Source organism: Mus pahari, chromosome 15 (genome assembly GCF_900095145.1).
Source record: "Mus pahari chromosome 15, PAHARI_EIJ_v1.1, whole genome shotgun sequence".
NCBI lineage: Eukaryota > Metazoa > Chordata > Mammalia > Rodentia > Muridae > Mus > Mus pahari.
This window is the reverse complement of record NC_034604.1, coordinates 67,907,797-67,928,341: the sequence shown is the minus strand read 5'-3', so window position 1 is coordinate 67,928,341 and position 20,545 is coordinate 67,907,797. Positions and strand designations below refer to the sequence as shown.

Genomic DNA, 20,545 nt, shown 5'->3' with positions numbered 1-20,545 from the left:
TCTGGATACACCAGACACTTGACCTTTCTCCCAGTCTTCACTGGTATGGCTTCTCTGGGATAGCTTTAGAGATCCGACATCCCAAGGGTCCCCTAGCGAGGTCAAGGGGCTTTCTGGCCCTGTGTGGTTAAATGAACTCATTTCCATACCTGTTCTATCTCTTGATTTTTTAGAGTTCTCGAGCCCACTGAAGCCCAGACTCACCTGCGCCCCAACCCAGTCCTGCAAAGGCATTCCCACAGGTACCTCACAGACCTTATTATACCCATCATCTAAGGGGGATTCATAGCAACCCCAAACTGCAAGAAGATGAAATGGGACCCACTTTGGGCCGCTCTGCCCACTTCTCACCTCATCACCACTGTATTGCTTCAAACAGTGAAGGAAGCGGCAGGTGTTGGATAGCCAGAATGACGTCATCTCAAAGTCGTCATTGTGCTTCTGCGAAAAGAAAAGCACAGCACTGGCTGCGGGCCTCCCATTGGCTGACATATGTGCCCAGTGCCTCTCTCTTCCTGTGTTTCCTGTGTTACCCAGCATTCCTGGGCAGCCCAATGTACCCAGTCCCAGCAAAGATAATCTTTGCTGAGTGGTTACTGCTGTTCCTCTGCTCCCTGAGACACAGTCACAGACAGAGTCACTCCCCAGTCTCCTGATGAGCAATGTGTGGCCCTGCACATGGGAAGATCTCGCTGACTCCCATGAGTGACAACTGTGAAGCTGAGTGGTACAAAGGAAGCTTGTGTCCTGTGGCAGCAGGCTCTAGTCGGGTCTGAAACTTGGACTGGCCAACTCTGAGTCTGTGCTATGCAAAGCACGCCAGGGAGCACAGCAGGGGAGTACGCTGGTGTCCCATTGATGCTCAGTGACAATAAACTAAGTGGCCAAGGCTGCTTAGCAAACCATATACAACTCGATCCATCCAGTTTCTGTATCGCTTCCACTGACTTCTCAGAGCCCATTCTGTAGATTTATTTATCTGGCATTTTTTAAATAGCAATGACTATGAGCCATGATGATAAAACAAGGCTGACCACATAGGCTATGGGCCAGAACAGGCTAATCTAGCTCAGAGCTACGGAGGCCTCCCTAAGGAAGGGACATTTGTAGTCCTAGGCTGCCTTAGACTCCAGCTGGAGCTTGTAAAAGAGGTCAAGGCCAGAGACACCAATTAGAGAGTGATCAACATGTACAATTGCATGATACACTTCACAGCAATTAGCTGTGTATGGAAGGCGGGGCAGCTGCCAAGGGCTTGTAGCCAGAAACTTAAGACTAGCTTGTTCTCAAATCAGGGGTCATAGGCTCAGGGACCAGACATGGCCTGGCTTCAGGGCTCTTGGAGGTGGCTTGCCTCCTGGGAGCAGCAGTGTCAGGGAGAATCTGAGTCAGTTTCTGATTGTCACTGTCACTGAGGTCTAATCTCCCTCTAAAGCCCCCCTCCTACCACCTGACTCCAGCTCCTTTGCAAAAATGCCTCGCCCCCAAACAGGCTAGCCAACAACGCAAGCAGCTGCTACCACATCCCATAAGAATCTTGTGCCCGAAGGTAGCATTCGTGAGCGGTTTTACCCCCGACACTGCGAGCAGCCTGGATCTGGCTCAGTCTGCCTCACCTTCTAAACTTATGAATGGCATCAGCAGCTCTGCTGTGCCACCAGCCAGGATCCTGTGCCTCAGCCCCTTCGAATGGTGAGACAGGTAGCACACTTCAATAGCATCTATCCTAGCGGGCAGACAGGCTTTCCCGGAAACCCAGGCTCAGCTGCAGGCCCACATGGAGTTCTGTGCTTCCTGACGTTTGCAGACCTGACCCTGCTCGGAGAGCCCGTAGGCATCCCAGGTAGCCGGCAGAGCACAGATACGACGGAGGTGCCAGCTTTGCTAGGGCAACTGGGAACTGGCTTTTTACTTACCTTGAGGACTTTCTTAATGCCGTTGATGGTGGAGCTCAGCAACGAGTGTACCTTGAGGTCATCGTTGGTGTAATCCGCGTGCCTGATGCACATATAGAGTATGTATGCAGGCAGACAGGGCACGGTGCCCGACAGCATCTGGGGCTTCAGGTCTAACAGCAATAACACGTGAGTTAGATCTATTAGAACACTTTTTCAGGTTTCCTTGTCTCAAAAAGAAATGTTTGCATTGTTTCTCTGTAGCCTATCTAGGAATCTACACCTCACAGGGCTTGAGAGAGGAATAAGACAAACTGGTGGTGTGAAACCCCTATGGGCTCCTGTATCCAGACATTTAGTGTCTAGCTACTGATGCTGTTTGGGGAAGTTATGGAACCTTCAGAAGGTGGAGCCTTGCTGGAGGAAGGGCATCATTTTGGTGGTCTTTGAGGGTCTATAGCCTTGCCCTACTTCCTGCTTGCTCTCTCTGCTTCCTGTGTGCAGATGAAATGGGATCCTGTTCAGGTGCCTGAGGCCAAACCTTTCCTGCCTCTATGGACTCTAGCCCTCTGGACCTGTAAGCCAAAAGAACTCCGAGTGGCTTTAGGTCATGGTATCTTATCTCAGCATCAGATAAGTGGTGTACACGCACATTCACCCAGGCACCAGCAGCTGTAGACACTGGTCAAAAGGCAGAAGTATGGCATGGCCGGGTGTGACGGAACACACCTTTAACCCCAGCACTCAGGAGGTAGAGGCAGGCAGATTTCTGTGAGTTTGAGGTCAGTCTGGTCTACATAGGGTGTTTCAGGTCAGCCAGGGCCACATAGAGAAACGATGTATAAAAACAAAAACAAACACCCCACCCCACATTCCTAGGTGCTTGTATTGTAGCAGTAAAACAAACAGGTTCCCAGTGATTTATCTACCACATGGTTAGAAACTCACACCATGGAAGGTTCTCGGGAAGGTGCTTACAGCTAGAAGCAGGGTATAAATGGAATCTGGGCATGCAATGGGGTGAGAATGCCTCCATCTCTTGGCACTTGAACTTCTGATTGGGCACTGTGGATTCTTTGATAAGTGAAGATTGGTACCAGGAGAATTTAGCAATGTTGTATCTGATAGCAAATCATTATGTTCCTAATGATAGCCAGTTGGCCAAGGGCTGGGTGGGCTGAAACTATCTCTGGTCCACAGGGGTGATGTTTAATTTAGTTTGTTTGTTTGTTTTTTTAATTTGCCAACTTGGCACAGGCTGGGGTCATCTGGGAAGAGAGAACTTCAACTGGGAAAATACTTCCTGTGGAGTAGCCTGGGGGGGTGCATCATTTTCTTGATCAGTGAATGGTATGGGAGAGTCCACCATGCTGAGTGTGTTTCTGGATGTGATGTGAGAGGCCCCGCTATGCTGGGTGTGGTCCTGGCTGGCATAAGAAAGCAGGGTAAGTTACAGGGAGAGAGCCAGTAAGCAGCGCCCCTCCCTGGCCTCTGCTTCCTTCCTGCCTCCAAGTTCCCGCCTTGAGTTCTCTTCGTGGTGTAGTGTAATCACAATGGGCATGGTGTTTTGCAGCAACAGCTGGCACATTTGAACAACAGAGAGCAGTCAGTTTGGAGTGAGTACCCAGTAGCACTTGCCCCCATGACTCCCAGTGGAACTGGTTCAGCAGCCCACTGCCGCTCCTCATGGTGGAAGCCATGTTCAGCCTGCCGCCCTGCCCTTTCTCCAGTTCCTCTCCTCTATGCTTTTCCCTGCCTTGGATGGTGACTCCTTATGGACTCAGGAGGCAGAGGCGGGCAGATCTCTGTGCTCAACTCCAGCTCCTTGCCCCTCCCTTCCTAACATCCTTGGGAGACTGTCAGATGGATTTTAGTATCCTGGGGAGCTAAGGAGCCAGGTTTAAAGTAGTGAGTCAAGGAGAGAGCAGCAGGGAGAGGCTTGGCGCGGGTTACAATGGCAGGGGAGAAAAGGCCCCAGAAGCCTTCAGTTTCATTATCCTGGCAAAACCAAGCCCCCCAAATCCTCTAGGCTTGGAACTCACAAATGGGAAGGCCTCCCACTCTACCTGGGTCAGCAGCATCCTTAAATCATCTGTCAAAGCTGATCAGGGTTGGGGTAGCCTGGGCTGCTTGTGTCTTCAGTTGATACATAGGTTACATCCTTTCAAACCTATCCTTTCAGTTAGTGTTAGTTACAGGCCGTAACACTCTGGACACGCGGTTAACATCCTGGCATTTTCTATGTTCAATAAATGGCTATAGATCGGCTCTTGACTCTAGGATGCCAGGAATGTTCATCCAGGAGAAAGATTGCATTTTATAGGCCCACACTTCCAATCTCTGATGTCTTACTTCAGGGTTTACCCATGTGCAGACTTAAGCAGTTGGTCTTGCTTTGGAATTTTCCTAGGCAAATGTTAGCATCTTATAGGGTGGAGATTACAACCCTTTCTTCTCCTCCCTGAAGCAACTGGCCAGTGACCGGTTCAGAAGAGGTTCATCAGTGTACGTGAGGCGGTCTGAAGGGCAGATGACGAGGTACCCTTTCTTGGTATCTAGGTAGGAAGTGATCGCCTAGAGCCATCTAAGCAGTCAGAGCAGGAAGCAGGTTTGACTCACACCTTTTTAAGCTATAAAATTTAGAGTCCTATTTAGCTACTCAGGATATATACTGTATATGTAGCTCGGATGTTGTACACTTCGTGTTTCACATTCTCCACGGAACGAAGGCTTGCTTGTTATAAGTCACAGTTGTTGGAGCATAACTGCCACCAGCAAGTTACTTAAAACACCCAAATCAGGTAACCAAAGGGCAAGCATGCTGGGCAGAGGTCATGTTCTGGTCCCCCTGCGCTCTTGGCCTAGGCCCCGTACTCAGCGGGGCTCTTAATGCCCGAGAGGGTGGTCTTTACCTTGAGTTCCAACTCCTTAAGTGAGAAAGCCCAGCAGTGTGCTTTCTGGCTCTATCTCACATGCTGGGAAGGCAGGGACAGTCCCAGCACCCTGTCTGACGGATGGGGACACGATAGTATCACAGAGAAGAGAGCCAGCAGCACAGGGTTAGACACTGAATAATCTTCCTTTTGCCCAACAGGACTCTCCTCTAAGAGTTTTTTCCTCCTGGCTCTGCAGGATGGAGTCTACAGGAGCCTTACTGATGGCTGATGAGATTGAGATAAGGAAGGAGGGAGACCAGGGTTAACGAGGACACTGGCTCCCTTGAGAATGGTATGCCATCCCTGAAGGTGGCATCTGTGACTAGCCAGCCACAGAGAGCTATCTTCAGACAGGTATCAACGATCTGCAAGTAGAACTCAGACATCCTAACCGGGCATCCATGAGGAATGACCCCATGGGCAGGAGGCGTTCCAAAGCTACGGGGGCTGGAAAGTGGGTAACAGGAGTCGTAGACCTGAGGACCAAGCCGGAGGAAATCTGCCTTTCCTGGAGCAGCCGAAGCTGCTGGGCCACATACTGAGCCTCCATCACTCACAACATGGCATCACACACGAGAACACTGATTCTTACCTACATGGCCAGGGAGGAAAGGGGCAAGCTTGCTTACACAGAGGCTGTGCGATTCCAGAGACCACACTCGTGTGTGCTGGATTACACAGCACTTAACAAACTGTAACTAGGAGACATTTGAATCCTTGACCCACTATCTACTCTGTGACTTGGGACAGTTCCCAGTATGATCTCCGTGTCCTCCAATATGGAGTCTGGATTTGTATTAGTGCCTACTGATACAGCTGGGAGAGTTAATCAAGGAAGCAATGACCTTTGGCGAAGTTGCTCACAAACCTGTGCTGCTATTGCCAAAGCACCGTTGCCCACCTCAACTCCCCCGGAGAAAGAAGAATTGCAGCTACCACAGCTGCAGAGATGCATGTGGCGGGCAGGAGCCATGTGGCCACTGACAGAACAGAGACCTCCATTCCCTGAGCTGATACAAAGCTATAGGTGGTTTTGGAAAAGCAGCAGGGAGCATAGGACCAGCTGGAGCTGGTGGGCGTGAGGTAGAGGAGGGAACTGTAAGATCCACTGGGGAGATGGGAGGGTTGGCTGAATAGAAATGGAGAGGAAAGAGAGCTGGCAGGTGGCACAGCAGTGGCTGTAGGCTCTGACCTGTCACCAGGTTCCGGATGAGGAGGGCCTCGTCCTCTTTGTGGTACTCCAGCATGCCTTGGAAGTCTTTCTCTTTTCGTTGGACTGTGACCTGTCTTGTGAGTTCATGGTGCCTCCTGTCATTCTGTGCCAACACCTGGGCCGCTGAGAAACACGAAACATGAAAGAGAGGACAGAAACACGGTGAGAACATGCAGCTGAGGCCTGCAGGAGGGTGGCCTAGCTCGGGCATCAGGCTCACACTCTGCATTTGTTCCTGTAGCCTGAACTTCTCTAGCTGTGGGTGGAGGGCTTCAGCGCCTGTTCTGGGGTCCACTGTGTACAGGGATGGGGAGGATCGCTGGAAGGAAAACGGGTACGTTCTGGACCAAAGAAAATATGAGAAGTGATGGCAGCCACGGTCAGTTCGCCCTGCTGGCAAGTGCTTTTCTTCTACCAAGCTGTAAGGACGGTCCCTGAATCTGGGAGGAGAGCCAGCCAGGCCTATTCTCCCCAGTCCCGTGTGTGCACCGCAGCACGGGGCATCATGACACTGATCGATGGTGCAGTTGTGGGCTGGCCAGGGGGACACGTGATGCCAGTGGAGAAGAAAGGGGGGAATCCAAACGTAGTGTGTGGCCGGGGAACACGCTCAGTGCAGCCCACATAAGCACAATTATCCGGGAAACATCTTAGGGGTACCAATGGGAGGGTCGAGAACTTGACAAACTTCATTCAGAACTTTCTCCCAGCCTAGGGGAGGGTGCAGATATTATTCATTGTACACCTGGGTACCAACTGCATGAGGGTAGGGTCATCAGCACAGAGGTCATATATGGAGTCCCCAGTCTCACAGTCCGGCTGGAGAGGTGCACTTGTGTATAAAAGAAACCTTGACGACGCATCTTGGCCAGGAGGCAGGCCAGGAGTGGGTGCTGGTGGAGGCTGGACATGGAGGAAATGAAGTAAATGAGAATAGGGCTGGTCCATCAACCCAGCCTCTAGGTCAGTGGTTCTCATCCTATGGGTTGTGACCCCTCTGGAGCTGCATATCAGATATCTTGCATATTGGATATTTACGTTGTGATCCATAACAGTAGCAAAACTACAGTTATGAAGTAGCAGGGAAATGATTTTATGGTTGGGGGGGGTCACCAAAACATGAAGAACTGTATTAATGGGGCGCAGCATCAGGAAGGTTGAGGACCACTGCCCTAGATGAATGGGGAAAGAGCAGGGTAAGTGATCCCCCGTGGGGAGCATTTACAATGGGCGGGAGGGATGCTCTGTGTATGCGCGCACACACACGTGCACACCCAGAGGAGCATCAGGTAAGAGCTGGGATGTCACTCTGCTGGCCTTGGGGAGGTGGGACTAGAGAGTGTTTTGAGTAGAGACAGGCCCTGGGGAACGACTGAGCCACCTGGGAACAGCGGGTAAAGACTGGACACAGGGAGTGAGGACACAGACAGTGAGGCAGTGGAGACAGGGAGATAATCGCCTGGACTGAGAGGAATGGGTAGACTGGAAGGCAAGAGACTGGCCCATGACCACCTGAGGATCAGAAGATAAAATTCCCATAGAGAGAGGGTGCACAGGGCAAGGGCAGGGAGACCAGCAATTGAGAAAAGGTCGGAAGCTGCCTGGTGTGGGCAGAGCTGTCCCTGGCACTATAGAAGCCATAGACCCTGTGATCAGTGATGTGCCCAGTGATCTGTGGCCTTGGGACAGCACAGGACAGGATTCAAAACCTAGGGTGGTGGCTCTTGGGCCGAGGGTAGAGGAATGCAGAGGGTTATCTGAGATATGAGGTGCCTGAGGGCTACAAGCAGGGTAGGACATATTTAGAGGGTACGCCATTCCCAGGGTTTAAGGAAAGCGATTTAGATTTCCATCTGTCCCACCATCTAGACTCCAAATTGGAAGTTTAGTTGTGACATCTCACGTCATGGGGTGAGAGCCCCAGGTCTTTGTGTCAAAGTGTTCTTTCACACCAGACAACCTCGCTCTGCCTCTCTGCCCTTCAAAAGCAGGGGCCACTGTGTACCCGTGTGGTTCCCTCCTCCAGCCTCCAGCCTGGCTCACACCTGCTCAAGCTGGGCCTCTTCTCTGGGCTCTCTCTGCTGAGGAGATGTGGGCTCCCAGCAGCTAAATTCTCCCATGACATGGCTGGCTCAGGCATAGCCACCAGGAAACTCACAAAGTGGCCAGTGGGCCAACGGGCAGGCAGGCACCTGAGTCCCACAGGCCGGCAGGGTCACCCCTGTCTCAGGCACACCCAGGCACGCTACCTTCTAAGTCCTGGACCTTCTTCATGTAAATCTTCAGCTGCTTTTTTAGCTTCCTCTCATTCTTCTCCAGCTTTTCTACCAATTCCTTAAAATCCTGAAAGGATAAAGTTGTTGTATGAAAACAGGACGCTGGCCTCACCCTGAAGGAAAGGTTAAAAACAAAAAAACCTTGCCGGGAACAGAGGAGCCCAAAGAGGCTGAGGAATTGAGGAGCCCGCTCAGGTAGAAGCAGAGGGGCCACCCCACACAGGCTCAGAACCTGCTCAGAGCCCAGGCGATGAGTCAGAGTTCATTCTGCCAGCGATAACAGAGTCAACTCCCAGGGCGAATTCCTCCCACTGGGGCACATGGGCACCTTGTGGAATCCTGGGGCTCCCTGAGCCACGCCCCCTCAGGGGACGCCCAACCTAGGTATCCAGGGGAGTAGTGGGCAGCACACACTCTGGGTGGAGGTGTGGGAATGCAGCCACAAAGCTGGCAGAGTCAGCAAGCCAAAAAGAGGCTTCTGGGATCAGGATCAGAAGGCAAACGGGACAGGGGCTGTGGCCCCAACCCCTAGCAACTGTTGTCACTGGAGGCAAGACAGTCCACTGGGACCTAGAACAGCAACTGTCCCCGGGAGGATTTTGCTATCATTATTGCCCTCATTCAGCTGGGCAGTGGATCTTGTGGTAGGGAAGGGAGAGAGGAAAAGAATCTGCTTTTTCACCAGAAGAGCGAAGCCTAGGTAACTACAGTGACCTGGGAAGGGAGAGACCAGCATTCCATCCTGAGACCTCTGCGTGACCTTTGGTGTGGAGTCTCACCCCGTGTGTGTTACAGATAGGTATAGAACCCAAGGTGCTGTGTGTGCTAGGTGAGTGTCCCACAGCGGAGATAGAACCTTTGCCTTGGATGGCATTGTTTTAAAGGATTTATTTTAATTTTATGAGTGTGTGTGTGTGTGTCTGCTGTGTGTGCTATGTGCATGGGAGTGCATGTGTCTGTGGGGGTCAGAGGATGAAAGAGGTCTTCTCCCCCCCCCCCACTTCCCTTTTCCCCCTTGCTCTGGCCCATAGGTTTTTGTTTGTTTCTCATTACAGATGGTTGTGAGCCACCATATGGTTGCTGGGATATGAACTCATGACCTCTGGAAGAGCAGTCAGTGCTCTTAACCACTGAACCATCTCTCCAGCCCGGAAGAAGACTTTAAGGTAGGCCTGCCGAAAGGAGTCAGTTACAAGGTCTAGGCTCTGTATATAATTCTAAGTACAGGCATTTTGAGGGACTTTATTTAAAAGGGGAAGAGGTTGGCAAGACAGCTCAGTGGGCACTGGCATTGCTGCCAAATGTGATGGCTTGAGTTTAATCTCCAGAACCTACTTGGAGGAGAGAAGGGACTCCTGCAAGTTTAACTCTAACTTCCTTCCACATGGGTGTGGAAGAATTCCTCATAAATAGATGGATAAACAAACAAACGAACAAATAAATAATACAGATGGCAAAAAAACAAAAACAAAACCCAAACCCTTCTCTGATTGACAGGGATCTAAACATTCACCTAGTCTATAGTCACCTATAGACTAGTCACCTATAGTCACCTAGTCTATAGGAGAGGAGTGACAGCCCAGACAACTGGGGAGGGGGAGAGAGGGGAAGGAGGGAGGAAAGAAAGTAAGAGTGTGTGTGTGTGTGTGTGTGTGTGTGTGTCTCTGTGTGTGCGCGCACAACATATCAGGGACTTTGCAAAAACCCAGTTGGTATAAAGGACTTGAAAAACTTTAGTCAAGATTCCTGCTGGATAGACAAGGTCACTGACTTAATAGCTGTGAAGAGACACCATGACCACAACTCTTACAAAAGTAAACATTTAACTGGGGGGCTGGCTTACAGTTTCAGAGGTTTAGTCCACTATCAGCATGGCAGGGAGCTCTCAGGCAGGTGCTGGAGCAGTAGCTGAGAGCTACATAATGATAATGGACCTGGACCTTTGAAACTGTAAGCCAGCCCCAGTTAAATGTTTTCCTTTGTAAGAGTTGCCTTGGTCATGGTTTCTCTTCACAGCAATAAAACCCTAAGATAATTGGATCTTCCATCTCCATATGGCGCCTAGGCAAGCTGTCTCCACTGGGATGTGTTAGAATCTCTGACCTGTCCATGGACATTGTTATTTGAATAAATCAAGTAAGTCCTGCACTATTTCAATTATTACTCACCAACAGACAACTTTTCTCTGTCCCTGTTCCTACTATAGAGCTAAGAACATGACCCGTGCCCATCTGATAGCTCCTGATTCTACGTCCATCCAGAAATGATCCTAAGAGCTACAATCCAGGAGGCACGGCCACTTACCAGGTTCTCATTGGTCAGCCGGGATATCTCCTGCTGGACACCAAATTCTACCTGGGCCTCTGGGGAGAGCAGCAGAGTCTGGCAGAAGGTCTGCTGCTGTTTGTCCATCTCCTCCTTCAGGGCCTCCACCTGGGCCTTGAGATGCTCCACCTCCTCCTCATGCTCCAGGCTCTGGGCCTGCAGCTGTGCCTCCAGCAACCTGTACCCAGAGAAGCAAGCCAGGTCACCGTGTGGCTGGGGTGGGCACCTGCTGTGAGGAACTATATATAGACAGACATGACAGGAGCAGCCAAGCGCATAGCAGGAGCAATCATATGGCCCCAACAAGAATGGATGCAGCGGGGAGATCTCAACAGGCAAACAGACCAACTGATGCTTTCAGATGACCAGAAACCGAGGCCAAAGGCACCCTTGGGCTTAGGCCTCTTTGGCCACCCTCATGTTTTGTTCTATGAGTGTAGACTACTGGTTTCAGATTAAGAGACCGTCTCCATATCAAGATGCCATTACCATAAATAAATGTTTCATCGTGTCTTAATATAGCGGTGTCAACATCTGCCCCAAAGTGTGTAAGAATTTCCTTGTAAAGACAAGACATGGATAAACAGCTAATTATACTAGTTTATGTTTTCTTTAGTAGATTCCACTCATTTTCTTTCTTTCTTTCTTTTTTTTTTTTTTTTAGGAGAGGAACTGATATTTTGCCTTTCCTCTACACCTTTTATATCCCACTTTATGTCATGTGTAATTTCTTTATATCAACTTTCCCTCTTGTCTAAAAAGCTGAGACTATTTGGGGAAATGTTTAAGATCAACTAGTGCCGTAAGGAACCAAGATCAGAGGAAGTGTGGAGAGGCTGAGAGGAGGTGCAGAGATCTGTCAAAGAGGCCCTCGGCTAGAGCGCCAGGCACTCCTGTCGGCTTTAGCAGAGGCTCAGCGGCAGCCTCACCTTGGGATCTGACCCTCCCTCACAAAGCCAAGTGCAATAACTGGTCATCTGCTGGGGCTTGATTACCTGATCTAGCTTTCTGACTTAGCATGGTCACCTTCAGGGAAAAGGAACACAGTCATCCTGTCTTTACCTGGGACATAGTAAAGTTTCTGTTCAGGGCAGTGACCAGGGACATCTGCTGGTGTCCAGATAGCAAGAAGTGGGAAGCCACCGTGCCTTTTCTGTCTGAGAGATGGTAACTTCCATAGAGAAGAGGGGGCGAGAGTGGGAGAGTCTACTTCGTTGACAGAAGCAGCCAAGCAGCCCCATGTGCAAGGGCTTCTTAGCAAAGACATGCACCCGAAAGAGACTGATAAAGGAACCTGGCCTCTCACCACTGGGAAACAACAGGACCACCAGAGTGGTGGGAGAGAATCCGGTAGCATATAGTATTCAGACAGCATTCAACATTGGCTGTGACATACTAAAACTCGTCCGTGTAAGACAGAAGTCAACAGGAGAGAGGACATGGACTGGTTGGTTCCAGGGATCTATCCCAGGGCTACTCTCTGACCTATTGTATATCCCCTGTTAGCACTTTCCTTACTCTCAAGTGGATTCAGCCCAGGGCTCTACGCCAGGAGTAAGATTCCCATCCAGGCATCTCGAAGATCTCCTGAAGCATTGGTCTCTGGGTTATTCTCCAATGCATTTGGCTTGATTTTTCTTTGTACCATATCCAATCTCATGACAGATAGGAAGAGCACCCTAGAAATGCGCACACAGGTTTCCACTCTAACAAACAAACGTGACTGGCAGGTCTCTGACCTTGCTGAATAACCACCACAGTAGACACGGAGGCAGCAGCGAATGTCAAGCTTTACCTGTGGTAATCCTCCTCCTTATGGTGACCCTGTGTGGCAGGGCCTGCTCTGATCCACCATTTGACAATAAGGGACCCGACCCAGCTGTCCCCAGCAAAGGCTGCAGCACTAAGGGACCTGTCATTCCCCTCACTGCCTTGTAGGAATCCCCGTTACCTTAGCAGCAGCAGGGAGAGAGCCACGGGATGGGCAAGCATAAGCTGAGGTGTGGGTGCCACCCAGTCACTGAGGGACCCAGGGCTCACACTCATCCACCTCTCTGAGCTTGTTTCCTCTTGGAGAAACAAGCCCTGATGACAAGTGCTCCATTTCTTGTTGGGAACAAATGAACAGTTTTGTCCCTGCTCTCCAAGAGCCCCATGCTGGCAAAGAGAATATGATCGGCCTCTGTGCTGCCTTCACTCTGCATACGATGTCCCTGGCTAAAGTGGGGTCCGTTTCGTGGCCGAAATCAAAGGTTTGATTGTCTACGTAAACAGAACTTAAGCAGTAACTTAAACCAGCCAAGCTGCCCTCACAGGGAAGGTCAGACGGCACAATGCGCCTGCAGCAGTTGGCTGTTATCAGCTCCAGGGAGGCAGTCCCCAAGACGGAGACCAGCCGTGTGCTGATAGCATGTACGAAGGAGCCTTGCTTTGCTGCACAGTCAGCATGCACACTAGGACAAGGACTTTGGCCGACCCTGAAGAGTTAGGAAGGTCGGTATGCGGCATGTTAGCAGCACAGGAGTCCCACAAGTTAGTCCCCGTCGCAGCTTTTCCTCACTAGCGTTGTGCCTTCTGCTATAGGAACCCTCCCTGTTCCTCTACCTGTAGAGTTGTGCCCTGTGGTCTCTAAGGTTCACCGGGGCCACCTAGCACTACCATTTGAACCCAGGCAAGCAGCTTCTGTGCAATCCAGACCCCGAATGATGAATGGACGCCTCTAGGGACTGCTGGTCAGAAGCCAGTGTGAACTGTGCCCCATACCCTCACAGCTGCTCAGGCCAAACCAAGGCACACAGACATGAGCAGGCACACAGATGAAGCACATACAAGATGGGAGCATATTTGACCTGGCAACTTGCTTTAGGCCTTGGTAAGCCAAGCCGAGTTCTCCATCTTCATTCAAATATCCCCAATCCTCATTCTGGCTAGAAATGAAGTACAGAGAGAGAGGGTGTCCAGTGGAGAGGAGAGGCATTCGGGGAGACTGGAAAGCTTAGATAGCCAAGTCTTGGAGTTAGGGAAAGGGGGCAGACTGTGGGCTGTTTCTCACGCTTCTCTCTGGCTTTAGGGGCTAGCCGAAGCACCCTCTCGGACTTTCCCGGGTTTCAGGTAGTGAGTGGGCAAGAGGTTCCATGTGGTCTCAGTGATCCACCAATAGCTGCAGATCAGGTACACGCTGCCAAAGACAGCCAAGAGCTGTACTTGTTCTTATGTCCCCACAGACATAACAGACACACAGTAGCACAGGCTGGACCACCTCACGCCCACCATGCTTCCTTCCGTCTGAAGGAGTTGAAGGAAAAGGAGAAGTATAAACAGGGTTAGAGGAGAAGACACCGTGTGTGTGTGTGTGTGTGTGTGTGTGTGTGTGTGTGTGAGAGAGAGAGAGAGAGAGAGAGAGAGAGAGAGAGAGAGAGAGTGTGTGAGAGCACGAGCAGGGGTTGAGCAGGCCTCACTGTATAGGGACAGGGCACTGTACAGCAGAGTGAAGCACCTGGGGATGCTGGCCTCCACCAGAATAAGGAAGGAGACCGCACGTTTTGCTTCCCTTTTTACGCATAGTTCTCGTCTCCTTTCTGCCGTTGAGAGCACGTAGTTATTTACTAACCTTAACTCTAACTCTCCTTACAGAGTCGCGTGAGTGTGTGTGTGTGTGTGTGTGTGTGTGTGTGTGTGTTTAAAGTTAACTACATCAAGCTTACAGGCTGAGAACTGAATGCTGTTTTCCCTTCATGTCGGTTCCACACCATTTCCCTGTCCAGTCAACCTGTGAAAACAGGTCTCTGCTGTCCTCTGTTAACCCTGTACTCTGCCTGGTGTCAGCCAAGGTGGCTTTTGGAGGTCATTGTGCTAGATGCTCATCTGATCCCACCCCACCAAGTCCAGAGCACAAGGGCATCCTTAAAGGCCAGGGGAGAGTTGGTGGAGGGCACAAGTCATGAGCAGGACTTAGTCTACCCTACCTAATAGAAAGGCCACTCAGCCCATCCCAGACCCAGACGGCAAACCTAACAGCCTTGGCCAAGCCAGCTACTATCTCACCCTGTCATGTTTTGGGTATAGTTCAGGAGCTGAAAATTTCCATTTCCGATCCTTTCAGAGCTATCGTCTAGCAGAAGGTCCTCAGACCTGTGGTGCTTATACAGTCTGCTTCTTGGGCTGGTTGCCCACATCTGGATCAACCACCACTCTGAAAGTCCAGTGGACAGGAGTTAAGTTACTGCACTTCTGAGACCTTCCTAGGGCTTCTGTTCCTAGTCTAAGGCCAACCCCTTAAGTGCTAGGAACTCCTGGCTGTGTGACAGGGCAGCAAGGAAGACTGTTGCCAACATTTTGATGCCAGTTTTGATTGACAATTATTTTGATGAACACCCCTATCCAAGCCTTCTGCCTGGCGAACGTCTGAAGCTTCACCACTGTGCTGGTTTGAATGAGAATGGCCCCCATAGGCTTATATGTCTGAATACTTGGTTTCCAGTTGGTGGAACTGTTTGGGAAGGACTAGGATGGGGTGGGGCTTTGCTGGAGGAGGTGTTACTGTGAATGGGCTTTGAGGTTTCAAAGGAATTCATCATCCTCGGGAACTCTCTCTGTGCCTTATGCTTCTAGATCAAGATGTAGGCTCTCAGCTATTGCTCCAGCGCCATACTGTCATGTTCTCCCACCAGGCTGACCATGGACTGTAACTATTAAACTGTAACCCTCAAAGAAACTCTTTTTCCTATTAATGGCTTTGGTCATGGTGTCTTATCATAGCAATAGAAAAGTAACTAAGACAACCAGATTCTGCTTTCTCTTCTGATGCTAACCAGTTAGGTGTCCTGGGCAATCTCTATGTCCCAGATGATCCCTAAGGACCTAAGGCTGTGTTGAGCAGGGGTTGATATCTGTTCTTCCTGTTCTAAGATGTTAATAAGGCTTACTTCTACCAAGCGTCCTTGGTAGCAATGCTTTACCCCAGGAGGCCCCTGTGCTGCAGGAGTTCTTGGAAGTACCCAGCATGCTGTATGCCAGCCAGCTCAGTTGCAAGTGGAGAAGTGCTGGCACCTGGCTGGACATCCACGTGCCCTCTGGTCTTCTTTTGAAGCCTGCCTAGCTTGGCTGGTTGAACATTAGCTCCTGGGAGGGACTGCTAGGTCTCCGAGAATACTGCCTCACTCCCGTAGTTCTCAGACTTTCCAGAGTGGCACCTGGGTGATGCCTAGCCTAGACATACCTCTCAGAAGTTAGCATCAGTCCTCGTGTTATGAGTTTCACAGGGGAATAGAATTCTGAATTCTGTCACATGCTGGGTGTCATGGACACAGGTAAGCCATAATAAATGTACAGCTCAGACACTCCACATTTGAAAACATGAAAACAGGGGTAAATTAACTGACTTAGTAGAGACCTTTGCCCCTAAGCAAAAGAGACACAACGTTCCCCATCACCCTGTGCTTAGGAGTGTGACTGCACAGGTAGTGACATCTGCTGGTGTGAGGAGGAAACCCCAAACAGTTTGGCTTCAAAAATCCTCTCTCTGCATAAGTCCACTAACCACAGAGAAACACACAGCAAGGCCCACTGTGCAGCCAGGAGCCAGGGATTCTCAGGTGCACTCCCTGGCCTGATTCTCCATGTTTTAGGCTAACACACTGAGCTGGATGGCCTAGGACAGATTTTCAACTAGCTGTAGAGGTCATGCAACAGAAATGGTTTCAGAGAGGACGCACTTTCCTTCTGCAAACCTTAGACAAAAGGGCCAAGCATCCACACCCTGCCCTATGTCCAGTCATCTTGGGTCTGATCAGTTTTTTGAGCGTAGGAAGATTCCTGAGTGCTCTATGGGTTCTTAATTCTTTAGCCCACACTCCATTTTCTCTCAGCAGCCCAGGATCTTTTCTGGAGCCTCTGAGAAGTAGACCAGGGGCAGAGACATAGAGGAGGAAAAGAGGCCACATGTGGGGAGCTGCCCTCAGAGCTAGGCTATGCGCTGAGCATGTGTGTGCAAAGAAAACCCCACTTGTGCTTGTCTTTCCAAGAACCAGCTCCTTAAATGGACCTGGTTCCAGCCAAAGGCAATAATCAAGCTTTTCTGTGCTGGTGCCTCCTGCTGTTTCCTGGGTCCCAAGGATAGATCCAAGAACGCACTCTACATTCTGAGGAGGAGTTCTACAGCCTTGGCTTGGAGAGAAGTGTTCAGGGGTCCGAGGAGCACTGCTCGAAGCTAGACCTAAGGTGAGTCGCAGCCACACTCAGTGCTAAAGTCCTAACCCAGCTGTGCGAGCTGGCGGGTCTGCTCAGGGGAGGCTGGCCTGAGTAGGGGAGGTGGCTGCTTTTCGCCCAGCCCACATCGCATCCATCGTTCTCTCAGAGCCGGGTGGCAGGAGATGAGACTTCAGGCTCTAAGCTTGACGCCCACTTTTTCTTAGCTTTTCCATAAGCAAAGCAGCCAGGACGGTGCTGGCTGCCCCTAGCTCCCAAGATGGCAGCATGGGCTTGCAGAAGCCGAGGAAGCATCCCACATTCCGAGCGCTCTGGCCAGAGCAGTTCTCTATACTGTTTGCCTGCACACAGACAGAACAGGTGGAAGCTCTCTGAGGATCTTGGCAGGCCCCGAAGCTCAGCAAGAGGAAGGGTATGAACCTGAGGGACCACAGATGCTTGGAGGGACTGTCCATGGGACCAGTGCATCAGAAATCTCAGAAGTCTAGCCTGAATTCAGGACATGTACACATTTTCTAGGTAAAGATTTCATCCAAATTCTAAAGGGATCCCACGTGGCCAAACGTGCACGACACATTTGTATGTATGTAAACCTCTCCATTACAGGTCAACCACACCAAACATATCTTTGTATGTATGTAAACCTCTCCATTACAGGTCAAGCACAGCAAACATATCTTCATAGCACCCTTCTCATAATGGGGTGCCTGTCTGGGCTCCCCAGAGTCGCAACCCTATTACCCTTCCCTGACAGTCCACATGCTTCCCCACTTAGTGGTTGGACTTGTAGTAATCACAACATTTTCTCAAAGCTGAGGCTGGAATGAAATTGAAAAAGACAAATACTATGGTGCCTAATGTGACAGATATTGGGGACCTGGGTCCCCAGACTCTCCTCTTCTTGGCAGCAATACTTTTCTTAACTCGGCCTCTCAGCTCTCTATTCACTACTGCTTGCTGAGCTGTCTGATCGGGGATTATTTTAAGATATAGTAAGGGCTATTTTTGTCTTCTCACCTCCATTGCTATTGAGGTAAGAAGACAAAATCTGGGGCATTAAGCAGCCCCTGGAAAGACCTAGATGGAGGGGTAGTCTCCTGACAGCTGCGGGAGAGAACAGAAAGAGGGCTGGGTGCAGTTGCGGCTCTGCAGATCGGAGCGATAAGCCCAGCGCTCAGCTGCCAGCTTGCTTTCTAATTGAACGGCACCTGCGAGCTTTTTCTCTATTCACCTCTTTGCTTATCTTCCACCCGAGATAATTTAAGAGGACTCAGGCTTTAGCGCAGGGAGTCACCTTCATTCCCTCCCTTTCTTCTTTAGGGAGACTTGCGGGGCTGGCTGCATCTCCCCACCTCGGGTTTCCCACGCAGGGGGTGGGGGAGGGCCGGGAGCTGTGCAGCCTGGAAGCTGGCCTTCGTGGATTCTACCTTGGCTTGGCTCTAGGCCAGCCTTGTGCCTGAAGCTGCTAATCCTTCGGGGCCTCAGTTTCCTCTTCTGCAGAAGAGGGCGCCTGCAGCAGAAGACCTGCAAGTCCTAATAAGCGTGTAGGTCTTCAGAGGAGGCAGACTTCTGGGGCCTTCTGAAGGGCCCCACTGCTTCCAGCAGCTTTCAACAAATGCTTTCCTCTGGCAGGCCTCCCAGGGCCTTCTCTTTCCAACAAATCTCCAATGTTGGGCAGATGGCCAGTTCCCGAATAACAGGTTATAACGCGCTAGGCTAGACAATAGCCACTCCTGTCCCCAGTCCTCCTATCACCTTCTCCAGGTACCGCAGGGCCCTACCTGTTTGTCTGGCAGACCCCGTGATAGGCCTCGATGGCGTCTTCCTGGTCCACATGCTTCTCACTGTTGGGCCAACTTGTTCTGGCATTGATGTTCGGCTCCTAGAAGACCCCACAAAAACACAAAAAACCAACTCTGGTTGTACAACTTCCAGGAAATAGCTTCCTAACATGGAAGTATATCGATGTGCTTTTAGGAAAGAGAGGCGGACCTAAATGCTGTTAAATACAGGCAGGAGCACGGCTCCAAAAGGCCATCTTGGGTGGAAGGACACACAGCCTTAGTAAGGCTTGGCCTGAGGCACAGGCACCAGCAGTGGGGTAAGGGCGGGAGCTGAGGGGGATCTTGGGAGGAACAAGCATCAGAGGACACGACCCCAGCCTTATTACTGAGATGCTTTATGCCCCAGCCACACCCAGGGCCCATGTCTAGAGAGGCCTAGCCCGGTAAAGCCCATTGGATGAGCCAGGTAAACGCTAATCCCTCCCTCTCACTGTCCAATCTGTCCTAGAAGGTAAGGCCATCAGAAACAAACATGAAGGGGACCCACCACCTGTAAAGGCTGATAGAGAAATCTCCCCAGAGACAAAATGAAGAGAAAAGGCACGGAAAACAGCCCTGAAGTTATCCATATGCATCATTTTTTAAAATATATATGTGTGTGTGTGTATATATATATATGCAATGTGTGTATGTGTATATATATGCATATGTGCAATGCCTCTAGCGGCCAGAAGATGGCACCAGACCCACATGGGGATAGATTTATAGACAGTTATGACCTGCCTGACATGCATGCGTGCCAGGAGTTGAACTCAGGTCCTCTGCAAGACGGGTGAGGTGCCCATACCTACTGAGCCATCTCTCCAGCCCCTGAATCACATTCTTTATTTTAATTAATTAATTAATTTATTTATTTATTTTGTTTTTTTCAAGACAGGGTTTCTCTTTGTAGTCCTGGCTGTCCTGGAACTCACTTTGTAGACCAGGCTGGCCTCGAACTCAGAAATCCGCCTGCCTCTGCCTCCCGAGTGCTAGGATTAAAGGCATGCGCCACCACGCCCGGCTCTGAATCACATTCTTAAATTCAGTAGATTCTAGACATTTCTAGCTTTCCCTCTTTAAAGAGGTCATGAAGACAGGGCACCAAATCCTTGGGGGGCTTTCAGAGACCCCAAAGGCAGAGGTCCTGCTCCTCAGGTTTAAGACCTCCCCGAGTAAAGATGTAAAAGCACAAGCCTAATGGCTCAGTGTCACTCCAACAAGCCCAACCATGGCTGCCACCCTATTACCATGTTCTTGCCAGACAGGCGGCGCTGGTCAGCATTCATGATCTGGGTCCTGAGGATCAGCACCTCCTCTTTTCGGACCTCGAGCTCCTCATTGGCCAGCTTGAGCTGGTTCAGTAGGAGGCTGTAGCTGTCTGGGGAGCTGTGGGTGGAGTTATCCTGCATGGCTTGGTCAGCCACAGCCTTCCTCAGCTCATTCAGATCGTTCTTCAGCTTCTTGTTCTCCGACTCGAGCTCTTGTCTCTGCAAGGCAGACAAGAGGCACACCTTGCTGCTTGCTGGATCGGCGGCGTATCCCAGCTACCCCATCTCTTCTCTTTCCTTAACTTTCCCTGTCTACCATGAGAGTAATGATCCTTCTGTAGTGAGGACACACACAGCTCAGGTTCTGATGGCATGAGTGGTGAGTCAGAGCTGACACTGAACTCATTACCCCAAGTTCTCAGAGAAATGTTCCTGATGCAATGGCTCTACAGCATTCACCCAGGACTAAATGTGTGCTTTGAGCACATTTAGCCATGAAATTCTTCTTTGTGGAAATGCTGGGCTGATAGCCATGTGTGTGTGTGTGTGTGTGTGTGTGTGTGTGTGTGTGTGTGTGTGTACATACATATGTAGGTCTG

At 50.5% G+C, this 20,545-nt stretch overlaps 1 protein-coding gene across 4 annotated transcripts in view; it reads right to left on the bottom strand.

Moving 5' to 3' along the window:
* Positions 1 to 20,545, bottom strand: part of Myo5b (myosin VB) — a 295,975-nt gene that overhangs the window by 14,020 nt on the left and 261,410 nt on the right. For 2 of the 4 annotated variants that reach the window (XM_029547256.1, XM_029547257.1), the window contains exons 28-35: positions 19,926 to 20,165; positions 18,634 to 18,734; positions 13,495 to 13,572; positions 10,625 to 10,823; positions 8,294 to 8,387; positions 6,024 to 6,167; positions 1,917 to 2,068; positions 352 to 441 (exon numbers count right to left, since the gene is read on the bottom strand). In XM_029547256.1, the coding sequence (XP_029403116.1) occupies positions 352 to 441; positions 1,917 to 2,068; positions 6,024 to 6,167; positions 8,294 to 8,387; positions 10,625 to 10,823; positions 13,495 to 13,572; positions 18,634 to 18,734; positions 19,926 to 20,165 (1,098 nt within the window). The remainder of the gene's footprint in view (positions 1 to 351; positions 442 to 1,916; positions 2,069 to 6,023; positions 6,168 to 8,293; positions 8,388 to 10,624; positions 10,824 to 13,494; positions 13,573 to 18,633; positions 18,735 to 19,925; positions 20,166 to 20,545) is intronic. The other 2 variants (XM_029547258.1, XM_021214403.2) reach the window with 1 other exon arrangement.